The 19,801-nt window shown below is 40.1% G+C and overlaps 1 protein-coding gene and 1 long non-coding RNA gene across 4 annotated transcripts in view; one reads left to right on the top strand and one right to left on the bottom strand.

Moving 5' to 3' along the window:
• Positions 1-796: 796 nt before the first annotated feature.
• LOC131698893 (uncharacterized) lies at positions 797-14,166 on the top strand. The gene is made up of 3 exons (XR_009307891.1): positions 797-950; positions 9,961-10,089; positions 13,662-14,166. It is a non-coding gene; the product is annotated as an uncharacterized LOC131698893 (long non-coding RNA).
• The window catches only part of LOC117425193 (forkhead box protein J2-like), a 20,324-nt gene continuing 1,996 nt past the window's right edge, over positions 1,474-19,801 (bottom strand). The window contains exons 2-12 of one of the 3 annotated variants that reach the window (XM_058993576.1): positions 18,587-18,701; positions 15,024-15,303; positions 14,620-14,694; positions 10,203-10,286; positions 9,934-10,044; positions 8,972-9,155; positions 8,270-8,491; positions 7,255-7,356; positions 6,331-6,753; positions 5,760-5,852; positions 1,474-5,478 (exon numbers count right to left, since the gene is read on the bottom strand). In XM_058993576.1, coding sequence (XP_058849559.1) covers positions 5,351-5,478; positions 5,760-5,852; positions 6,331-6,753; positions 7,255-7,356; positions 8,270-8,491; positions 8,972-9,155; positions 9,934-10,044; positions 10,203-10,286; positions 14,620-14,694; positions 15,024-15,290 — 1,689 coding nt within the window. In that variant the 5' untranslated portion in view covers positions 15,291-15,303; positions 18,587-18,701 and the 3' untranslated portion in view covers positions 1,474-5,350. The remainder of the gene's footprint in view (positions 5,479-5,759; positions 5,853-6,330; positions 6,754-7,254; positions 7,357-8,269; positions 8,492-8,971; positions 9,156-9,933; positions 10,045-10,202; positions 10,287-14,619; positions 14,695-15,023; positions 15,304-18,586; positions 18,702-19,801) is intronic. The other 2 variants (XM_034041960.3, XM_034904536.2) reach the window with 2 other exon arrangements.

Below are 19,801 nucleotides of genomic sequence, written 5' to 3'. Positions count from 1 at the left end.
CAATATTACTTTGGTAAGAGGCATAGATAACGGTGTTACAGTTACCAAAGAATTATTCAACATAAATCCCTCTTCCACAATTTTGTTAACCAGATTTTCTTGGTTAAGGAAAATGACCTTTGTTCATCCGTGAGGCGGATTTTTATCTTTTCAAAACCAACCAGCTTCCCCACGGCAAGCAGCACTTCTTCAACAGAATCATTATTTTCGGAAAAAACTTTTAAACCGTGGTGCCTAACAAGCCCCCCCCCCCCCCCCCCCCCCAACCCACCAGAGTGGGAGCCCATCTTTGGGCACACACTGGCTAAAACGTTTAAAAAGTACTAAGATTACAAAAAATACTTTTAAAAAAAACGTTTTATAAATATATAATAAATAAATATAGAAGTAAACGGTGAATAGTTCACCACTACCGCTCTCACACAGCTCACAAACCCTGCTTGCAGCACGCCCCTCCCACAATCCTCAGAGAGAGAGAGAGAGAGGAAGGGGGAGAGGGGGTGGTGACTTCCCTTTGTATATGTGTGACATGTCACGTAGAGAGAGATAATGCCATTCTTAATTTGGTCATTGAGGTGCACAGTCGTCATGGAAACAATTGTTTGGTGTTATTTACAGGCTTGTAGCCCGCATAACAACATATTGTAAGAATATATTTTCTATTTTGCCCATCGGTGCTTATCTGGTTTCTAGCAGCTGATTGATCCCAGACCTGCATCCAGACACCCTTGAAGGATCTCAATGAACCAGTAGCATTCCATACAGACATCGTTTTCTGTGTGAGAAAGAGTCTGTCTCCATTACTCCACTAAATGTCTCTGCTCCTGGTTTTTGAGCCACTGTCTATCTCTGTGACCTTGTTTTATTGATCCCCCAGTCCTTTGTGTTATTCACATTATTGATTACAGGAGTGAAGGACGCCGGGTGTAAACGAGAGGAATTGAACACAGGTAGGGTTATCTGACTGAATGACTCACTGAACACTATGGAACAAAACTGCACATTTGACAAAATTGCTGTTGTAATGTTGTAATTATTTAGCATAGTACTGGAAATACCACTTTAAGTGGATACTTAATCTACAGTTGATTAATATTTGTTACCTGTCCAATATCTTATTATGTGTGCTTGTAAAATGGTCTATTGCACCTACTTAAAGCAGAATTAGGTGAGGAAGTTTTAAAAAAATACCACTAGGGGGCATTCAGCTGTCATTTCCATTCTCTCTGTCATTGGGATTTTGTATAGAGAATTTCCATTTACTAACTCACAGATGCTTTAATTTCAGAGGGGGTATAAATTACTGTTGTATACCAGATGCCTACATGTCACACATATAAAGATCTGCTTATCCAGCTGTGTAGAGACTTGCACAAGCGCTCTTGTATTTACAGCCTTGCGTGTGGGGGAGATATATCACTGACAGGCTTGTCTTTCTTTTGATCAGATAAAAAACACAAGATTTCAGAAAGATAAAATAAACAGCAGCAGGATCAGACCTGCTGGTACATGCACTTGGTTTATTTAGCTTTTAGTTCAACATCCTGTTCCTTACATCCGCATGGTAACTGCCTCAATGTTACGGAAAATTGCTGAGTCGCATTTGAGCCAACCACAATCATTGAGAAACTCATTTTAATACGCCCCCTCACCCATGGAATTGTAGCTGTGAATATGTTATTGTAGTGTAGTGTTAAGCCTTAACATGTGTCAACTGTAAAATGGACAATAAATTACACATGCACACATCTAGTTGTCATTTTTCAAACCCGTTTTTGACTTAATAAGCATGATGAATAGTGATCAGAGCAGAAACAATGATAAATAATTATATAGAACAAAAACTGTAGACTTTTTTAACAGTTAAATAAAATAACAGTATTTAACTGCAGTTACAACATGCGTCTTGTACAATCTAGCCTAGTGATATTGAACTACATACAATGCAAATCTAGTATGGTCTAGTCTAGTGATCTTAAACTGCAGTTACAATGTGATTCTAGTGCAGTCTAGTCCAGTGATCTTAAACTGCAGTTACAATGTGAGTCTAGTACAATCTAGTCTAGTGATCTTAAACTGCAGTTACAATATACTTCTAGTACATTCTATCCCATACAGGCACAATGTAATTCAAGTACAGTCTAATCTAGTGATAATAAACACCTTGTAATTCTAGTAGTCTAGTCTAGTGACAATAAACTGCAGATGCAATGCAATTCTGTTATTGTAGTCTACTTTATTATGAACAATCAAAGAGGACATTCCTAATCATAATAAATGTAGTTGATTCCGAACACAATTCCATTCTTGAATAGTCAAAGGGAAGAAGATGAAAAAAGTGCTCACAAAACCACTGGGCTTTATTGCAAACACACACGAGCCGGATGGGCTCGGCTTAGTTCTGGCTTGGCTCGGGTGTGGAAGTGTGAAAAGGCTATAAATGAACCATGTTCTTCAGAGTTATGGTCATGTGAAATCACAAGACTGCAAGACTGCAGCAATGGAGAGAAAACTGCAAGCTTGTCAAAATATCACCTGAGAAGAGAGGGGGATGTGTGGAATGGTTATTGTTGTTCCTAATAGTAACATGTAACTTGATAATGTGCATTACATGAATAGTCTTAGTAAGGCTCCTTTATTTGGACCTGCACATCTGGCTAGAACAAGTGACAAAACACTGTGCCCTTCACAGACAACAATTGTTTGATTTAACACTGATTAAATAAAAATAAAAATCTTGATATTTGAAGATGCTCTTCCAATAATCCTGATGATCTATTTTTGTGTTGGGAGTGTCTATTAAAAACAAAATTTGTTCTGTGTTATCCATGGAGGACATATTCAAATTGTGACTAGCACTCCTTTGAAGGGAGAATATCACTAGTGCTGTAGGGATTAAGTAAATCATTGTATACCCTTGGTTACCAGTGCACTTGGGGTGGATTGCTTATTTAAATATGTTGCATGTATTTGCCGATAGGCTTGATTGTAGCTTATTGGCATCTCAGAATACTTTTCGTATTCACTTTCTGTTGGTTATTATTGATGTGAATGTATGTGCCTTTGGAGAAAAAATAGTAATGTGAAGCTGAGCTGAGCTGCCTCCAGGCAGGCACACCCGTGATTGGCTGCACAGAGCCCTGCAGTGGTTGCTATGGACACCTAATGTTCAGGACAAGAATACTGAGTGAGGCATTTCATGGTAGGAGATTTCCACACTGCCCCCTGCTGCTCAGAATTAGATTTTTATTTGTATTTATTTTTTTAATACAAGAATGTTTACTAAAAAGTGCAACTTAACCCAAGAAATTGAATTTCCTGTATATACATACAGTACCGACACAAATTATGGCAACAACAAATGATGTACAGCAAGATTAGGGGTGGGGAATGTATTGCCCATTTTTTGCCTTACTTACTAAACACCTGGCATCTCTGAATAGATAATTGTATCCTCTTTACAAATGTGCATAATTTATTTTATAGGTTATATGTTTCACAGCTCATCTTCTGCATACACCGACACTTAGTCTAGAACCCTTTTCTTAGCCACATGTGGCTTATGTGTTACCATCGACCACAAATGGAGGAAGCCCCTCCCTGGAATTCGGGCCACTTGAACTTGAATGACCCTATTGTAACATTCTACACAGCACAATACACTATTACACTGGGAACCTGAACTCTATACATTATGGAGAGTATAGGTGATCCCAAATAGTTCTATGTTTCATATGTGACATTGCTGTCGGCTTCGACACTAGACTCACATATATTTTGTTATGTTTCTCGTTTACAACAAGTTGGATAAAAAAAAATAATAATAATAATAATTTCTGTACCGAAAGCCACTTTGTGTCAAACATATACATAATAGATAGTGAACAGAGTGCAAGACTAATCATATCGAGGAATATAAAGTTACAAAGATGCATCAAATCTACTTGGTGTTACTTATGGATATTTTATATCAGAATAGTGATTTTCCTAATATCTAACGTAATCCTAATAATATTGTATTCTGTGTGTTCTCTACCATTCTCTATTGCTGTTTCTGCTTTGATTGTTATTTGACATGCTTACAAGCTAATCCAGTTTCTGAAAAGACTCCCCAAGGCTGATTGTGGCAAAGTGAAGTGGGGAAGCCAATCAGTGTTGCACAGGCTTTAGTGCAAAATGCTTCACCTATGGGCTTCAGTGCACATTGCAACTCTAATATGCTTTCCCACCTCAATTCATAAGATCTTGACGAGTCTCTTCAGAATTCATCTTTTCACGTAGTTGGTAAACCTGGTAAATAATGATCTCAGCAGAAAAGGTAATAGAGAATCATAAAGAACATGCATAGGCTATTAATCATGGAAAAAGAGATACCGTGTGTATGCAGCATCCATTTCAAGTCTGAGCTATACAGTAATAAAACCAGCATTATAAAAGAATTCTGATCAATCTAATATTCATATTTCATATTCATTCATGACAACGCGGTTCCTTAAAATCCTGATTCCTCATCTCCGTACCTTTCAGAGATCAGAGCAGATCACAATCCAAGAAGAAGCACTGAGCAGTTCTGGCTCTGCTGCTTCTAAAACTTCAGCGCACACTTTCAAAAAGACTGGGGGAGGGATTCTACAGTACCTGTCCTGCACCAAGTCCAGTCCTACCTTGTTGAGAAGAAGTGCTACTGTGCCACTGCCAGCAGTAATCAGACCTCATGCATACCCCCTCCAGTCCATTGGACTCTCCGGAATGAATAATAGACCCCCACACTACAGGTTTCATTATTTAACTCCTGTAATGACGATGGTGTCAGTTCAGAGTCAGATTGCTCAGGTTGCTGCTGGCACACTCCAGATCATTTTAGTAACTCTTCTTCTTCTGCCTGTAGGAAAGAACTACAACTCCCATCGTCCCTTGCTGTTACTACAAGTAAAGAGGCATGCTGGAAGGTGTAGTTTTTATCCTGATTGTACTTGTAACGCTAGTGTCAGACTTAGTCTTAGTAAGGCTCAGGGATTGCTCAGGTTGCTGCTGGCAGTGTAGTCCCAATCATTATACACTTCTACAGTGTCTTTCTAAAACAAGAATTACAGCTCCCATGATCCCTTTCTGTTTCTACAATATAGAGGCATACTGGGAGTTGTAGCTTTTATTCTGATTTTGCTTGTTCAGTAGTTCCAAGAAGAATACTTTTGAAGATCAGTTTAGAAAAATTGTGGGCTGGCTCGCATTTTCAAACTGCAGTTTCTTGCAAACCTTATTTGTTCCTCACAGGTTGCTTGTAACTTATATTACAATCCATAAATATTTGATGGTATTGAGGGCTGAGACACCATTTTTTAAATCCATTTCAGTTCAATAACAAGTCCCAGTCGAAGTCATCTGGTATTTCTTCACTGTTGCTAGTATAACGCAGTTTTGGGGGGCGGGCAGGAAAGGGAGGGGCTTGAGAATGTGGAACTGAGCCTACGGTAGTTCCTGTTAAACAAGAGAAAAGAGAAATACAAAATTCAAGTCAAGTTAAAAGGGGTTCTAGGAGGTGCTATGATTCCGTAAATCTTACTCGTTTTAGCAAACATGTATTTTCATTTTAAACCACACTCAGAAAAAAAAACTGAGTTGGCATGTCTTCCTTTCACATAGTCAGTAAAATGATTGTATTAATATGTAGTCTACTTTATTTTTCATGATAGCCGTAAATTGATGATACACTGCAGTTATGTATTACTATAAAGGAAATATCATTTTTGCTGGCTTACCTGAAGAGGTAGCGGCACTGGGGTGCCCCAGTGCTTGCTGGGAAGGGAATCCTGGTAAAGTGTGTGCTGCCCGATCCCGGGAATGCAGAAACTCTGGAGAGGTGGACAGAGAGAGGGAGAGAGTGATCAAAATCAGGATCATCCTGACAAAATACAAACTATAACTACCCCACATTACGATACAAAAAGGCTGACTAAACGGTGAAAACAAACAAAATTGCTGTTTAGCACCCCTAATAACTTATTTTATATACTGTATATATATATATATATATATATATATATATATACTGTATATTTTCTCTATGCATATCTAATAGATGTTTACTGGTAAAATATAATATTGTTTTAGATCTATACAAAATATAATTAAACAATATATATAGTTTCATATATCTAATAACTAGAAATAATAGTTCTGTTCTAACGGACTGTAGACAAGCATCTAATGATTATATTTCTGTGAAGGGCTATTAACAGTGCTCAATTGACATAGAAATACATTTTTTCAACCCAGCTGTGGGCCATATCGAAATTCAATCCAGTAATTCATTACGAAGTGATTTCTTACCATTGATGGCGTTGGTCTGGGCTCTTCCTACCAACGGCTGCTGAACTGCATTGTGGGAAGGGGAGAGGCTGCTCAGCAGCTGCAAGGTGTGATGGGGGTTGGCGGCCCCACTCTGGGGGGGCTGCAGGGTGTGATGGGAGTTGGCAGCCCCGCTCTGGGGGGGCTGCAGGGTGTGATGGGAGTTGGCGGCCCCGCTCTGGGGGGGCTGCAGGGTGTGATGGGAGTTGGCGGCCCCGCTCTGGGGGGGCTGCAGGGTGTGATGGGAGTTGGCGGCCCCGCTCTGGGGGGGCTGCAGGGTGTGATGGGAGTGGATCAGGCCAGTTTGGGTGAAAAACTGGTTCAGTGAATCACAGAGGGAGGTGAAGAGAGTGGGATCCAAGGACCAGTTAGACATATCAGCCTGCTGCATGCTCTTTAAAAGGTCTGGAAAACAAATAACATTTTTAGATCTACTTGTACCCTGTTTTATTAAACACCTACCTTTTTATCATTCCAAATGGCTCTTTTATGTATTATGTTTGTTGTACTTTCTGATAGACTGTGTTAAGGTGTGTAACTGGAAGTGTTGTGGGATGCTGATTCTGTCCCCTGTCAGTGAGATAGCTAAAAGCTCTAAAGAGGTTAAAAGCTCTAAAACCACAAATACAGATGAGCCCAGCTCTTTTGCATTGTGGTTGAGATGCTCACTTGCGGGTTGCCAGTTTGTACCCAGCCTCTGCCCTATTACAGGTGCATGAGTCCCAAAGCTACCCTTCAACTCCAGATCGCCCAGAGTGTCTTTATGGTTGTAAGAGCCAGCATACACACACAAATAAAAACACAAGATTTAAACAAGTGAAAAAAAGAACCACTGAGAATGATTACAAACAGGTAAGGGGATCTATTCTTTAACATTTCATGTCTGTAACAGTACGATACCCTTACCAGGAAACTGAGTGAGATCAATGGTAGACCAGTCAAGGTTATTGGCAATTTTGAAACTCTCTTTGAGACTGTCAATACTGGAGAACCAATCAGAAGGGATCGCTGAAAAAAAAAAAATATATATATATATATAGTGTGTGTCCAAGGGCCCCCTTTTCAACCCACAGCTTGCTAGGAAAATGACATTTCTGCAAAACTCAAACAACTATTCCAGCAAAAATGTCCCTTTTCATACACTTCTAAAAGCTGCATTTCTGAAGCAAGGTACTTTTAAAAATGGCCACTAGGGGGTGTGCAGCTGTAATTCCTGCTCCATCTGCAACTGTGGCAAGTGTGGGTGAGTAATGGAAAATCTCTGGGACAGAAATGACGGCAACAATCTCACTTCAGATATTCAGCTCTTAGAAACAGCAGTAGAGAAAGACAGACAGCACACATGATAGTATACAATGTATTATTTGATGTATTTCAATTTTAAAAACACATATAAACACCCACAACAGCTCTGAAATAAATTATTTATTTATTTATTTATTTATTTATTTATTTATTTATTTTTAATCAAATGCAGTTTTCTTTTTAAAAGACAAGCTATAACGCTAAGAAAATTCATTGAGCATGAAATACCTCTCCATGCTGCACACCAATGAATTATAGCTATTCTGAGGGTTATGGTTCTATTATAAAATTTTACAGCTGTGCCGGGTCAAACATTAGTCTTTCAAAATGTAAACAAAAACTTATTCAAATATTCTTTCATTTTGAAAACAAGACTATAATTCATACCATACTATGGTTAAACAAAAATCTCTCTGGAGTAAATAACATTAATAAGGGAGAGAAACGTACTATCTGTAATAGAATGTGTTCTAATTATTTTTAAATGTCTTTCATGCATGTGTTTCCATCACAAGATTTCATAAATACGAACATGGTCATGCAGCGTGTTTTGTTTTTTTGTTTTTTATATTTGAATGTTTGCCAGAGCGCTACCTTATGTAAGTGTGTAACTCACCATGTCCTGCAGTGAACAGTGGAGTTCGGGGAGGGTTGTTCTGCACAGGGCCCTGCGCTGGGGCAGCACTGTCCTGGGAAGAGGAGGAGGAGGACGAGGAGGAGGAGGTGGAGGAGGAGGAGGGGGGAGGGGGATGAGGGGGATCCGAGGGGAAGGTGGGGGTGTGCAGGGGGGTAGCCTGCTCAAACATACAGGACGTCCTGCTGGAGTGAGGAGCAGTGTCTGAGAAAGGAAGAGTACAAGCAAATAAAGGGGGAGCAGTCAGGTATACGATTGTCAGTGCTAATAAGAGAATTGCATTGAAAGCCTTGGTTCTCGTTTACAGGAGGCAGAAGTAGAAGTAGTCATGTTTGTGGTCCAGAAGTGACTCTGGATCACAGACTGACTAAGGCTGGATTATGGTGAAAATGAATGAATACATGTAATTTAGGAGAACAAAATTAGAATCAGGTGTAATTACAGAAAGTGTGATCACATCACTGGTATTGACCTTACTAAATTAAATAAGTCATGGCTTATCATTATGGCACAGTGAAAATGGGGCCCATGGACACACCTGTTCACGTCATTATATTTGGCCATTATTTTTGAAGGTGTGTGTAAAATAAATGCAATTTTATTGCAGAGTGAGATCTACAAACATACAGACACACACACAGAGATGCACAGACACGCACAGACACACACACACACAGCACTGACCAGGGGGTCCAGTCTTCTCTTTCATGGTCCGGTACAGGCTCTGGAATGAAGACCCCAGCAGGTCCTGCAGGTGCATCTCAGTGAAGGAGAAGCGCAGGGGGCAGCTCTGGGGGGGCTCGCCACGCCCAGGCTGGGGGGGAGGGGGCTGGGGGAGAGAAAAGGGGGACAGTGGGGGAGGGGCCACCTACAGGAACACATGGGTATAACTCAGTTCAGGTCAATTCAGTTTTAATTCTGTTTAATTCTGTTTACTTCAGTGATGTTTGTGTAGCTCAGTTACAGGGATGGAAATATGATTCTCATTGCATAGCAGCTTGAGCCAATCCTGGTTTTGCTATCAGTTTAACAAGACACACCTGAGCTTGTTACCTATACACTGTGGCTAATCAGACCTATAGTAAAAACTGGAATGGGTGTATGGTAGGGCAGAAGCCCTGCTTGTGTAAATAGTGTGTGTGGTAATGTAAGGTTGGCAGAGATGGGGTTAAATCTGCCGCTGCCAACAATCACAGGTGTGGCCACCTGTATAAAGAGGAGCAGAAATCCTTATTTGAGGGGGTAGTTAGGGGAGTGTTTTTGACCGGTGTGTAGATGTTAGTGAACTAAAAATTAAAAACAATAACAACACACTATAGGGGGAATGGCCACACCTGTTATTGTTGGCATTGACCGAATTAACCTCATCTCTGCCAACCTTACATTCCCACACACATTATTTACACCAGCAGGGCTTCTGTCCTGCCACAGGGTGAAACTGCTAAGCAATATGAGTCTTATTTCCATCCTTGAGTTAAGTTTAGTTCAATCCAGATCATTCATAATAATATATTAAAAATCAAAACAAACAAGAGACAAAGACATCTTCAGGACAATGAAAGGAGAGCAGTGGTAATGCTGCTTGTGTTAATAGGAGGTAAGAACCTAACTCTCTCTCTCTCTCCCTTCGTCCCTCCCTCCCTCACCTTGCTTGGCGGTGGTCCTTCCCATAGTCTCTCGTCTCTCACACTCTCACTCTGCAATCCCAGACTTGGGCTTGAGGTCACTTCCTGCTCCAGCAAGGAATCCTGAGACCCCTATAATACAGCAAGACACAACAAGAGATGAACCTGGCCTGATAGGTACTGCTTCTTGAATTGTGATCTTTCCCTTTATACTGTAGATAGATAGATAGATAGATCGATAGATAGATAGATAGATAGATAGATAGATAGATAGATAGATAGATAGATACCTCATGGTCTGTTGGGTGTGGTCTTTTTCCTCTTGGGAGGGGCGGGTCTTCTTTTGGGCAGCTGTCTATTGTCCAATAGGATCCCTAAAAAACAATGCAGCTGGTTAGCACGTCCTCTGTCTCTTGCATTTCACCCGCCCTCCTACTCAAAAAAGTACAAATACAGATTTTTTGATTCCTACTGTAGTACTGATGCAGCATTAACTATACTTTACAGGGCCAGTCACTCTGACACTTGTTTGCATTCACAGTGAATAGAAGCTGCTTTTTTTCTGTAACCCAATATAAACTTTACTGGGAAAACGGGGAAATTAATAATTTGCAACTGTTATTTTTTGTGCATTTTATATAAAACAAAACACAAAACTAAATGGCCTTGACTATACTGTACTGTACAAATCCAGCTTTTCAACCAGTGTTTCTGTATTACACAAATACTGAATGAGAGCTCAGGCTTGCAGGACCGTTTGACTGAATTCAGAGAAATATGACAGGCAGTGTGTGTACTGTTAAATGGAAACTGCACCTTCCCGATTAAAAACTCTTCTCTCTCTCTCTCTCTCTCTCTCTCTCTCTCTCTCTCTCTCTCTCTCTCTCTCTCTCTCTCTCTCTCTCTCTCTCTCGTGGATTGTGGGAGGAGCTGGAGGAAGCAGTGGGGTAGGCGTGGAAACACTTGAGCGAGTTTACGGATTATTTATGATATAACTGGTTTTAGTTACGTAGTCTATTTGTTTGTTAATTTGCTGTGGTTGTGTTTGTGCTGATTATAGGTTGGCTCAACCGCAGCTATGGCATCTCAGTCGCGCGGAGCAGGTCTGACTCACTGGCACAGCTGTCGTTGTGTACCCGACAGCGTGGTGTCGGTGGAGGATTGCCTGCTCGCTGTCAGTGAGGTGGTAGGGGGAGAACATTTTTTGTCAGAACCTAGAATCGACAAAGGGTTAGGTGTTTTTTAGAGAGACAGAAGAGGTAGACAAACTAGTACAGGAAGGGTTTGTGGTAAAAGGAGCCCTGGTGCAGGAATCCACTTTAGCAATGCCCGTAACTAAAGTTATTTTTTCTCATGTGCCCCCCTTTCTGAAAAATGAGTTGTTGGTGAGAGAGCTGGGTAGATTTGGAAAATTAATGTCCCCGATCAAGAGTATACTTCTGAAACTCAAAGATCAAAAATTAAAACATGTCCTATCATTTAGAAGGCAGACTGCTTAACAATATAAATATTGTAGTATGTGTCGCCTGGACGTTTAATATAGAAGGAAGCAAATGTGTTGAATTTGTTAGTTCCGATACAATGCGTTGCTTCAAATGTGAAAGCCAGGGGCACCAGAGGAAAAACTGTCTCATGAGAGACACTGAGGAAGGACAGGAGGCAGGGGGAAACCAGAGAGCACGGGTGGAAGAGGCCGTACCAGAGTCAGAGCCATAGCCGATAGCCGAGAGCCGAGACTGCTGAAAAGCAATAGAGCTTGGATGAAGAAGGCGAAGAGTTAACGTTTACTGTGGTAAACAATAAAAGGAAAAAAAACACAAAAAAACACAAAGAAATGCTGTACTCCCTCTCCATTGAGCCTCTGCTGGGTATACTGTGCTCCCTCTCCATTGAGCCTCTGGTGGGTATGCTGTACTCCTTCTCCATTGAGCCTCTGGTGGGTATGCTGTACTCCCTCTCCATTGAGCCTCTGCTGGGTATGCTGTACTCCCTCTCCATTGAGCCTCTGCTGGGTATGCTATACTCCTTCTCCATTGGGCCTCTGCTGGGTATGCTATACTCCCTCTCCATTGAGCCTCTGCTGGGTATGCTATACTCCTTCTCCATTGGGCCTCTGCTGGGTATACTATACTCCCTCTCCATTGAGCCTCTGGTGGGTATGCTGTACTCCCTCTCCATTGAGCCTCTGCTGGGTATGCTGTACTCCCTCTCCATTGAGCCTCTGCTGGGTATGCTGTATTCCCTCTCCATTGAGCCTCTGGTGGGTATGCTGTACTCCCTCTCCATTGAGCCTCTGCTCAGTATGCTGTACTCCCTCTCCATTGAGCCTCTGCTGGGTATGCTGAGGACCAGGCTGTCAGGTTGGGTAGTGCCCTGTTCCGCCACTCCCGTGGCAGTGAAGTTGTCAGCCTATGCTGATGATGTGAACGTTTTTATAAACAGTAACAAAGACGTCCAGGTTTTACAGCAGTGCCTTGAGACCTTTCAAAAAGCATCATCAGCAAAAGTTAATTGGGCCAAGAGTGGCACTTTTCTAACTGGCAGCTGGCAGGAGAATGGCCCTCCTGTCCTGTGCTGCCTCATGTTCTGAGATGGGGCAGAATAGGGCTAAAAGTATTAGGAATTTTCTTAGGGACAGATACCTTTATGGAACAGAACTGAGAGTGTTTTTTTGCTTTGTTTTTAAAACCTGTTAAGGTATTTTTTTTACCTTATTGTTGAATTTGTAATGGATTTTAATGTGAAATTAAAGAACCTTAAAAGTCAGAGTCAGAGAATGGCCAGTGAATTACTTTTTACTTACTACATGTGTACTATTAAAGTACTTCAATCTCTCAGAATTAGTAATATCAAGCAGTGCACATAATTTAGTACACTTGTAGTTCTGGTGAACTTCCTAAGAACCTATGTACTACTGTACTATACTTACATACAGCAAATATCTATCTATCTATCTATCTATCTATCTATCTATCTATCTATCTATCTACTGTACTTTGTTGTGTGTGTCAGACGGCCTCTCTCTCTCTCTCTCTCTCTCTCTCTCTCTCTCTCTCTCTCTCTCTCTCTCTCTCTCTCTCTCTCTCTCTCTCTCTCTCTCTCTCAATGTGTTGAATCAGTTGTTAGTTTTGCAACATAATTTCATTATCAGTTTATGGCCCCAGTACTGCAGTACAGCAATAAAAATCTTAGCGCTGCAGATAAGAATAAAATTCACTTCTAATCACTTTTCAAACACTTATTGCACAAGTTCATTGCCATTGATTGGTACTGAATTATGAAGCAGAGAGAAGGCGTGTTTTGGATTATATAATACCAGCTGACAAATAATTACTTGGAAAATATGAGTATCAGCACACCTCTAAATAGATAGATCGATAGCAGTCTGTACATTAAAGAATAAGTAGCTTCTCGTCAAATTTTTTTAAAAAAATCCCTCATTCCTATACTCTCTCTCCCTCCTCCCTCCCGCTCTTCTTTTCCCTCTGGTCTCCTCCCCCTCACTCTCCCTCTCTTTCTCCACTCGATCATCCCTGCTTTTGTCTTGCTGTCTCTCCCTTCTTCTCCCTCTCTCCTCTCTTTCTATAAATGTGTATACAGTAGAAAACAATATATGTGTGTACCAGTGTCCCAGTTTAAATGTACATTTATTAGATAGGCATACAGTAAACAACATCTCTCTCTCTCTCTCTCTCTCTCTCTCTCTCTCTCTCTCTCTCTCTCTCTCTCTCTCTCTCTCTCTCTCTCAGCTCAGGAAGTCAGCAGTCACGATGTTTGAGTCAGAATTAACAGGAACGGCTGGAAGTGAATGAGTCATCAGCAGCAGGCAAGCAAAACTGGAACTGCCTTACAGACTCTACAGAAACACACAGGCTCAAAGGCAATCAGTGACGCAGGGACACAATGTGTTTGAAGTAACATTTTAAACTACTGCAGCTGTTTGTTCCTCCATTGTAAGATGGGAATTTGGCCAAACCTAAAAAGTCACATTGCGTTGCCTCAGTAAGGCAGGCAAGTCAATAACAGACTTCTCAGACTCTGTTTATGTAACCCTGCAAATATGGAGTGCCTCAAATGGTTTCTGTGAAGGCATTCGTGACAAATGTATACCGATTATGAAGCCAGCATCTCAAAACATTAAAGGAATGGTTTAAATCATGAACATTTTCCCTAATACTTAATTTCTTAACTGGATACAATCCTATTATTATTATTATTATTATTATTATTATTATTATTATTATTATTATTATTATTATTATTATTATTATTATTATGTGTGTCCTGCATGATATGTTTTTTTCTAATTGCCACGCTTACTAATTATTCCATCATGCAACGTGAAAAGACATCTCAAAGCAGATTACGGGGGATCTGAGGTGGGAAATCAATGACAGCAATAGAGAATGATAGAGAACATGCATAATGTGATATTAAGAGATTATATATTAGAAAACATAGCTCATTTAAAGTTTCTCCTTAAGCATTTAACATCCGGAAACCGAAAAGCCACATGACCAGTGGTGTTAGTTCCCAGGTCAAGGTGAACTGTTACATTCTGCCTGAAGAAGAGTGTCCAGAACATTTCAAAATCTCTTCTGCGCACACCAGACTGCTGCAGTGGTCTGGGCTATGGTTATTTCAATACAGTTATTTAAGCAAATGAAACAGGAGATGACTGATGTGCAAACAAGGTGGTTATCTCACCTTCCCGGGGTCATCCCTGGGTCGCGGAATCTTCCGGAAACATTTATTGAGAGAGAGGTTGTGCCTGATCGAGTTCTGTAAAAAGAAGGAAAACATTATTATTATTATTATTATTGTTATTATTATTATTATTTTTAGAAGAAGAAGAAGAAGAAGAAGAAGAAGATAAGGTATAAAGACCATCCAACTATACATTATAAGGCTGTAATTTTATCAAGGGGTTCTGGTGACACCATACATCCAAAAGAACAAAGCTTTACTGTATTAAACTTTGCACTCACCAGCTTCAAACAATACCTAAAAACTACATCTCCCTCAACCCCTTGCTGCAAAATGCTGTTACTCTCAATGCCTGTTCAGGTAAAAAGCACTGTGGGAGGTGTAGTTTGCTTCTTGAGCCCTACCTTCCAGCCTGCTGCAGTGTTCTTGTAGTAGGGGTACTGCTCACAGATCCAACTGTAGATATCATTGAGGCTCATTCTCCCTCGGGCGGTGGATTTGATGGCCTGGCTGATGAGAGTGGCATAGCTGAAGGGGGGCTTGTTTGTCCCTCGGGCCCCCTTCTCAGTTTGGGCCCCTAGCTCTGAGCTCCTGCTTTTCACACACCCTTTGAGATTGAGCTGAGGGAGCCAGTCCATAGAAGTGAGGCTGTCACTCAGATTAGAGGCCATTCTGCTTTCTCTGCTGTTCAAAAGAAGACAAGCTTGTCAGTACAGCACTTTAAACATCCCGACTATACATACAGGGTCAAAGGGACATTTTATATCATCTGCATTTTCTCAATGTTTCCTTTATATCTGTTTCCTTTTCTATTGGTGTTTGAACGCTTAATAACTCCTTTTTCAAGCTGTCATTTATTTCCCTCTCTGAACTGTATCAATCTTCACGAAGATTGCAACACGGGTACATAATTATTTATAATGTAATTCTTGTCAAAACCCCAGATTGTCTTAATAAAATTGTCTCTAGTTGTACTTATAATCTTAGATCTCATACTGTTCTAAATTACTCAGTTCCTAAAGTCTGTATGGAATTTGGAAAAAAGGCAATCAGTTTTCTTGCTCCATGGTGTTGGAATAAACTCCAAGAAGAACTGAAACGTACTGTCTTGAGCCTGTTAAAGGAGTTCAAACAAGAAATGGAGATCTACTGTATGTAGCCAAGACATGTTTTTGTTTTGGCCGGTGTTCCTAAATTGTTTCTTCCAATTTGATCATTGGTTGTGCTCATTTGAACGTGTGTGTTTTTGTATTGTATGCCACCTTCTTGACCAGGTCTCCCTTGAAAAGAGATTTTAATCTCAATGGGACTTTCATGCAAAACTATATTGACAGCGTTATGGCAGGTGTTTGCTAATGGTTTGTTGTTTAATGTTTTGTTTTTTTAAATCATTTTTGCAATCTGGAAAAGGGCATGATTTGCATTAACAGTAAATGGTTTTGTTAAAAAGAAAATGTGTGTAAACTTGCCTTTATTTGCCTGCTTTTTCATCTGTTGGTGTGACAGGTACTGGATATTGTTAAAACATGTCTATCTAATTATTGTGAGATCTTTAATGCTACAAAGTCCCACAATCATCTTCAATTGAAATTTAAATATAATTTCTAGGTGAATAGCCATTACATTCTTCCACAGTTTAGCCTTTTTTTTTATTTAGTCACCAATTGTTTTTTTATAATTTTCTCCCAATTTAGAATAGCCAATTATTTTTAGGCTCAGTTCAGCGCTACCACCCCCATGTTGACTCGGGAGGGCAAAGACGAACACTTGGGAGCACCCCCACAGTTTAGCCTTTTGTGTGTTCACTCTGCTTCGTAGAAAACAATGCTGGCTTTCCAGTTTGTTTGCATTCCCTCAGCTAGTTTTAGTTGCAGGCAGGCAGGCACACAAACTTCCTCCCTCCTTGAAGCTTTCTGTCACACTTTCTGTCACACTCATGAGAACTAAACAGACAGACAGACAGACAGACAGACAGACAGACAGACATCCTCCTTCTACAACCTGCAGCAGCAGGGGGGTATGATAGGAACGTGAGCTCTGTTTCAGCTCAGGGATCAAAAACACAAATGGAAACAGATGAAAAGATTGATTGTTCCACTGAAGTTTCCCATACCTTTTTGTGAGGTTACCACCCTCTTCAATATGGAAAACTTCAAAATATTCGGATGTTTATGATATTCACTATATTTCGCATTCTAGCCCATTCCACCTTGCTTGCATGTCTGCATATTATCCCCATGTTTTATTCCTGCTCGTTTTGAAATTGTGTGCTTTTGTGACTCCACTTACTTGAGGATAAAGTGTAGAAGCAGATGGAGTCTACAGAGATGAAAGGTCATGAAATCGCATGATTTCCCAAATACAGGAAGAGAAACAATAAATTGTAAAATCTCACAGGCTAGGAAGCAGGAAGGCAGCATAATAAAAAAAAAATTGAAGGTAGGAATACATACTGTAAGGCATCTATAGATTATAAGTACTTTAAGGGCGTGGTCAAATTCAGTTGCATTCATGTAACATTTGAAAGGTCTGGTTTAAACAGATCTCACTGTCTCTGCCTAAACACGAAACTTTTCCAAAACATTTCTCACCTAACTGACAGGGTGACTCATACAGTCATAAATACATACATGCATACATACATAAGGGGTGTCCTGTTTGTACTTGAATGAGAAACACCCTTTCCTAATGCTACACCGTATTGAATAAGCTGGCGCCCAGGCCTTCAGTTTTTATGAAGAAAATCCTGGGTTTTTTAAAAGCTATAGATTGTGTCTCTGGTCTGTAATCAAGAAGGTGAACATACTACTTCATACAGCAGGCCCCTCTGGCTCTCCTAATAACTTGGTCCAGGGACCCAATACAGTGACTTCAACAGGGATAGGGGCTAGACAAAAAACCATACTGGACAGACCTCAAGTCCAGGTGGTACCTGCTCAGGCTGGCCTCTTGCCTCTAGGGTTCAGTAGCTTGGTAACATTCATTGATGAGGTTTGGTGGGTCAAAGGGGCAATCGGCTTGACAGCAAGAATGGAGGTCGCACGGATGAGATAACATTGGGAGATGACTTGGTAAAACTGATAAGAAAGTCATAAAAAGGGTTTATACCAAGACAAATCCATGCCTTTATAGTTGGGTAGTACATCTATGTCAATAATCATTTCAGTGCAATATGAGGTTTAACATACTGTTGTACCAAGGTGTAGGTTAACCAGTTTTTCATTGTCTACCTGAAAGCAAAACACCTTAGATATTTACCCAGAAAACTGGGAAATGTATTATTTTCTCTGATTTTCACTTCTCTTATAAATACTAAATTAACAGGAGATAGTATATAAAATGAAAAAATAAAACAATAATGGGGTTTGACTATACTATAATAAATGTGCAGGTTTACACGTCTCTGAGATCTCTGTACCATTGCAGATATAATTTTCTGGCTTTTGGATCTATACTATCCTAAACTAGCCTGCATTGAATTAGCTGGTGTTGAGTGGAGCCACGAGGGACGGCCAGCGTGGCACTGATTGGACGTGGCAGACAGGGAGTCCGCAAGGTTGTTGTTTGAAAACTTGTTCTGGAGGGGTATGTGACCATTCCTCAGATTATCACCTATTAAGTGTTATGCCAGCTGTTTGCATACTTTTTTTTTGTTTTTTTCTTATCTCTGTCAGCATATAAAAGCACACAAACTCAAAATATTATCCGAAAAAAAAGCTCAGTCTGCCTCGAGCCACAGCATAGACAAAACAATGCTTCTGTGGAAAACCGATCCATCTGTGCTGCTATTGCATGCTTGGACAGAGTACCTTAAAGTGGTCACGGGCAAAAAAATAACCCATTTATTTGCTTCTACTTCTACAGGTCTCAAATGTGCATTGTGAAAGAAACACATGTCTTTTCAGTTTAAAACATGGTATCTGGTACCTAACTAGGTTAAGGAAAGTTCTCAGTTTGTGTGTCTTACTCTCATAAAGTGTGTTACTGTTTCACTTCCTAGGTCATTCCGCCTCAGCAGGTTCTCAGGGCTAAAGCATGTTACTGGTTGAAAGCGTGGATGCAAGGAAGCAACTGGCTGGTTACTGAGAGAAAACAAAAAAAAAAGATGTTGAAAGTGTGTGAAAATGGCACGTAAGTGCAACACTACCTAATCACATGGCTTGCAAACAGATATACTTAACCTAGTGTAGTGCCACATGTCATGTTTTAAAATAAAAATACAGGTTTGTTATAACACATCTTTCCTTTACACCTACACATATGGAAGAGCACAGCAGGCAAGATTCCTGAAAAGTATTTTCAGGGATATTCATAACATCTTTGATTATTATTTGTATCATGATGATTTATGCATTGTATATGACGAAGAAAAAGCCGTGTTATTGGTATTTTATTATTGTTTGGCCGGACGAACGAGATGCTGTCCTCCATGATATTGTTATTGTATTATTATTTTTAAATACTTCGTGAGAATGTGTGACTGACAGCTACTGATTATTTAACTAGCTGACAGTCACACAGACTTAGTAAATCCGTGCAGAATGTGACCGAGGGATAATATAATAATTGATATCTAGTTAGTCCCTCAGTCACAAATATAAAAAGACCTGCAGCTTGGCTGCATAGGGTTGAGTGTTCAGAGCGGAGGAGGTAAAATTATTACATAGAGATAACAATTGCTAGACGCGCTGGCTTTGAACAAGTACGATCCTACTTGTTACTGTTATTGTTTATTTGTTTGTTCAACGTGCCCTTTTGTTTTGTTTTATTAAAACATTTACTTTTGTTAGTTTAATATAATACTGAGTGCCGTAACACCTCAGTTTGCCCAGCCATTTCCTTGTTTTGGTTTGTGTTTCTGGTCTGACGTCACCCCTGCAGCCATCCTTTCACGCACCTATTCATAAATTTGTATATCATCAATATTTCCCTAATATTTACTGCCCAGCTTGCTCAATGTTCTTTTTCAATGTGCACTCTGTCATTATCTATTGTTGTTTCTAATTATTATTATTATTATTTATTTATTAGCAGATGCCCTTATCTAGGGCGACTTACAATTGTTACAAGATATCACATTATTGTTACATACAATTACATTATATACAATTGGGTTTTTACTGGAGCAATCTAAGTAAAATACCTTGCTCTAGGGTACAGAAGCAGTGTCCCCTACCTGGGA

This window comes from Acipenser ruthenus, chromosome 20 (genome assembly GCF_902713425.1).
Source record: "Acipenser ruthenus chromosome 20, fAciRut3.2 maternal haplotype, whole genome shotgun sequence".
In the NCBI taxonomy this organism is placed as follows: domain Eukaryota; kingdom Metazoa; phylum Chordata; class Actinopteri; order Acipenseriformes; family Acipenseridae; genus Acipenser; species Acipenser ruthenus.
Note: the sequence above shows the minus strand (reverse complement) of the source record. Positions and strands in the feature narration are given on the sequence as shown.